At 53.3% G+C, this 3,836-nt stretch overlaps 1 protein-coding gene across 3 annotated transcripts in view; it reads left to right on the top strand.

Annotated features, from left to right (window-relative positions):
- The first annotated feature begins 2,730 nt into the window (after positions 1-2,730).
- The window catches only part of VPS53 (VPS53, GARP complex subunit), a 71,209-nt gene continuing 70,103 nt past the window's right edge, over positions 2,731-3,836 (top strand). The window contains exon 1 of one of the 3 annotated variants that reach the window (XM_014524410.2): positions 2,731-3,813. In XM_014524410.2, the coding sequence (XP_014379896.1) occupies positions 3,811-3,813 (3 nt within the window). In that variant the 5' untranslated portion in view covers positions 2,731-3,810. The remainder of the gene's footprint in view (positions 3,814-3,836) is intronic. The other 2 variants (XR_003096107.1, XM_014524409.2) reach the window with 2 other exon arrangements.

Genomic DNA, 3,836 nt, shown 5'->3' with positions numbered 1-3,836 from the left:
CCCCTGTGGCAGTGGGGGGGCGGTGCAGTGCACCCTGGGAAGGGCTGGGGGGAGGGGCACCCCTGTGGCAGTTGGGGGGCGGTGCAGTGCACCCTGGGAAGGGCTGGAGGCTGTGTGGTGCCTGCTGGGGGGCAGAGGGGTCGCACAGTGGTCCCCACGGGAGAAGGGGCGGCGCGGTAGGGAGCTGGGGGGCCGCGGTGGGGGGGGAGCACCCCAGAGGTCAGCGGAGGGCCCCGCAATGCCCCCGGCCGGAGAAGAGGCCTCGCTGTCCCGGGGACGCGGGTGGGAGCTGGCTGCCCCCTGTGCTGTGGGAGCCGCCCCCCTGCCCCGTAGGGATCCAGCAGGCTCCGGGGGTGGAAAGTTGCGGTACGCCGGGGTTTGGCAGTGGGAGGGGAATGGGATGCGGCGTCTTGGGCCATCGGACACCCCTTGCCGAGGAGGAGATGGGGGCAGGCTCGGTGCGGCTTTGGGAGGAATCGGTGGGTTTCGGGGGTGCAGGGGCAGGCTGGCGGCGCTGGGTCACACTGGGGACCTTGGCGGGTATTTGCCTTCCTCTGCAGCAGGCGGCCTGGTTTACTGCCGGGTTATGTCTGGCCCAGCTCGCTCCCTGCCGGTGACGGCTCCTTGGAAACCGGGCGATTGTGACCTCTCCTGTTTTCTCCCTCTGGCCCTCTGTTTAGTCTCCCAAGGACTGAAATGATGTGGTCTGATGAAGTCTTTAAGTTCAAGGGAGGAGAATCAGGGTGAAGCTTAACGGCCTGAGACATACAGGAGGTTGGTCTGTCTCCGTCCTGCAAAGCTACACGTCCTCCTGATCCTCAGTGCTCCCAAGAAGGTGCCGCAGGCACTGACGACCACGTGTAAAATCCCAGCCTTAAAACCAGTGGTGGGAATCGCATTGATGTCAGCTTAGCTCCTGGTGCCAGCTACCTGCGAGAAATAGGAGCTGTCTCGCCGCGCCGCACCGCTCTTGAGCACCGACTTACGAGCTGCCCCCGAGAGAGGGTTGTGGATTCTCCTTGAAGGAGCCAAAGTAGCTGATGGAAACTGGCTTGTTGCTGCCAGGGCGCAGAGCACCAGCCGGGTAGCGGCATTTTTTGTCACCTTTCTTGTAGGCGTCAGGGATTTAGTACAGTCCATGTTTCCTTTTCCAGAGGCATGTCCCTGCTGTTTTGGGATATTTGCATCTGTTTGATGCTGAACTGTTTTCACTGAGAAGTGTGAGCCTGGCTCTATTAAAAACTGAGAGCTGGCACTTGGCCATAATAATAATATCTTGTGTTTGATATATTTAAGGCCAAAAGGGACCATTTTAGTCATCTGGTCTGACCTTCTGCATAATGCAGGTGAAAGGATCTCACCCAGTAGCTTGTGTCAAGCAGGAGATGAAGAATTCACCATATCCCTTGGGAAGTTTTCCATCGGATTTTAACTCGCTGTTAAAAATTCATGCCTTATTTCCACATGAATTTTTCTAGCTTCAGCTTCCAGCTCCAGCCACATTGTGCATTTTTCTTTTGGTCGGTGATATGTGTCTTACAGTATCAAAGTGCCTGCAAAGACTGAGTTAAAGGGAGGCAATCAACCTAAACTGGGACTCCTATTTAAATGTCACATAAACAAGCCCTGAGATAATGGCAGATGGTTTCTACAAATAGACAAAAGAAACAAAAATGGTTGTTTTAAAACATATTTTGCTTCAGTACTGGAAACTCAGCCCACGGCGGGAGCAGGGACAGGAGAGAAGAGCTGGCTGTAAGCAAACTGGGCCTCATCGTCCAAACTGAACATGACACTGTGTGGGTAGCGGGAAGCGGAGCTAGGTCTTGACCGTTCATGGTTTCATAGTTGGTCGGGTCGGAAGGGACCTGAGGAGATCATCTAGTCCGACCCCCTGCCGTGGCAGGAAAGAGTACTGGGGTCAAACGACCCCGGACAGATGTTTGTCCAGCCTCATTTTAAAGACCTCCAGGGTAAGAGCCAGCACCACTTCTTTTGGAAGTTGGTTCCAGGTCCTAGCCACCCTGACAGTGAAATAGCGCTTCCTAAAGTCTAGCCTGAAACTACCCTCCGCTAGCTTGTGTCCGTTGTTTCTTGTAACTCCCGGGATTGCTCGGGGGAACAGGGACTCTCCCAATGCCGGCTGGTCCCCCTTGACTAGTTTGTTCTTTCACTGCCTGTAACATGACGTAGTGTTAGCAATGCAGCTAATTGCACTGTTATTGTTTAGCACTGAGAAGTTTGACACCTTCAGGCTTTGTCGGGTCGCTGCTGGTTTCATTAGCCCCACATTAGCAATGGAGTGTCTTGAGCTTACTGATAGCTCTGCTGCTTTCAGAGAGGGGAGATTTCTCCTTTCCTTTCCCTCCAAAATGCTTTTAAGTTCTGAATGGGGAGTTGGGTTGGGTTAACCAAGATTGGCTTTGGTCTTGCCTCTGTTCAGATTTATTTGGTGTAATTGTGAAGTGAGCACCATTTCTCATGGCAGTGGGCCAGTACTGGTTCCTGGACTGCTAAACACCATTGTGACATGATTGTTAAATCTTGCTTCTGGGATCTGGCTTCTTTGTCAATAGTCAAATGGTCCTAAGAGGAAAACTGTGCCAAGCTAGTTATTAAGCCTCTGTCTGGAAGAGTCTACACTAGCCTGATGGCTGAATGCATGTTATCTAGAGATGGGAAATCAAGGGACTTTCCACTGGGTGAAAGATGTGGGCCTGGGGGACGCTAATTAAGTTGTGTCTAGGGTGGGGGATAGCATGACAGGAAGGACGAAACTGGACATGAATGAGGGATCAGCAATTCGATTCCTGAGTTCTGGGTTTAATTCCCAGCTCTGCTGCGGGTGGAGATGGGCTCATTGCCCCTCCCCTACTGGGTCAGGACCTTCAGGATATTAGGCTGCTTCCCACCACTGCTTTCTTCTTTCCTCTGTTGCACTGGTTGCGAGCCTCTGTTGCGGTGAACGTGTAGCTACCAGCTGGAGTGAGTGTGATGCCAATTGAGTTGTTTGCAAGTTTTGCTAGGCCGTTATCTGTCCCGACACATCTGTCATCTTAGGGCTGGCCAACCTGCGGCACGGGGGTCATGGTGGCACAGCCAGCCTCTGTGTGTGACATGTAGCAAACCAGGGAGGGGGCAGGCAGCATGGCAGCAGATGGGTCAGGAGGTAGAAAGCAGGGTAGGCTATCAGGCAGGGAGCACAGAAGAGGGAGCAGAAAGCAGAGCAGCAGATCAGGAAGGGGAGCAGGGTGGCACTCAGGGACGGTACGAGGCCAATTTGCGGCACTCCTGCCCAAAGGCTTGGCCTCCATTGGGTTACATTATCTCCACATGCTGCCTAGTAGCCAGGCCTGGGGAGGCAGGACACTTGGCTTCTGTTGTGGCTTTTGCTCCTGGTTTGCTGTACAAGCTTGAGGGAAAATCGCTTTAACTCTCCTTGTCCCTCAGCTCTCCATCTCCCAGGGGTGCTGCAAGTAAATGTTTAGAAATGCTCTGGGATCCACGAGGGAACAGTGCTCAAATGAAGTGCTGTGAGGGAGGCCCTTTAAATTATAGCCAGTTGAGCGGAGTGGGGGAAACAGCTTTGTCCTTTAGGACAATGTACACACTTAGCTGTGCAGTGTCAAGATATGTAGCTTGGTGTTTGCTTGGATTTTTCTTTTACTTTGTGCAGCTGGCTGGAACCAGCTTGGAAGGATCAGTTTGATACCTGTAGGCCTGGCTGCCCAGGTGTGATTTACTGTGTGCGCTGCGCACGGCTTGGATTGGGGAAGGAAGCATGGATTGCTGCACAGATACAGAAAACACATGGTAACAGAGAAGGCAGCACCCCA

The sequence above is a fragment of the Alligator sinensis genome, unplaced genomic scaffold (assembly GCF_000455745.1).
Source record: "Alligator sinensis unplaced genomic scaffold, ASM45574v1 scaffold1801_1, whole genome shotgun sequence".
Taxonomy (NCBI): domain Eukaryota; kingdom Metazoa; phylum Chordata; order Crocodylia; family Alligatoridae; genus Alligator; species Alligator sinensis.
Note: the sequence above shows the minus strand (reverse complement) of the source record. Positions and strands in the feature narration are given on the sequence as shown.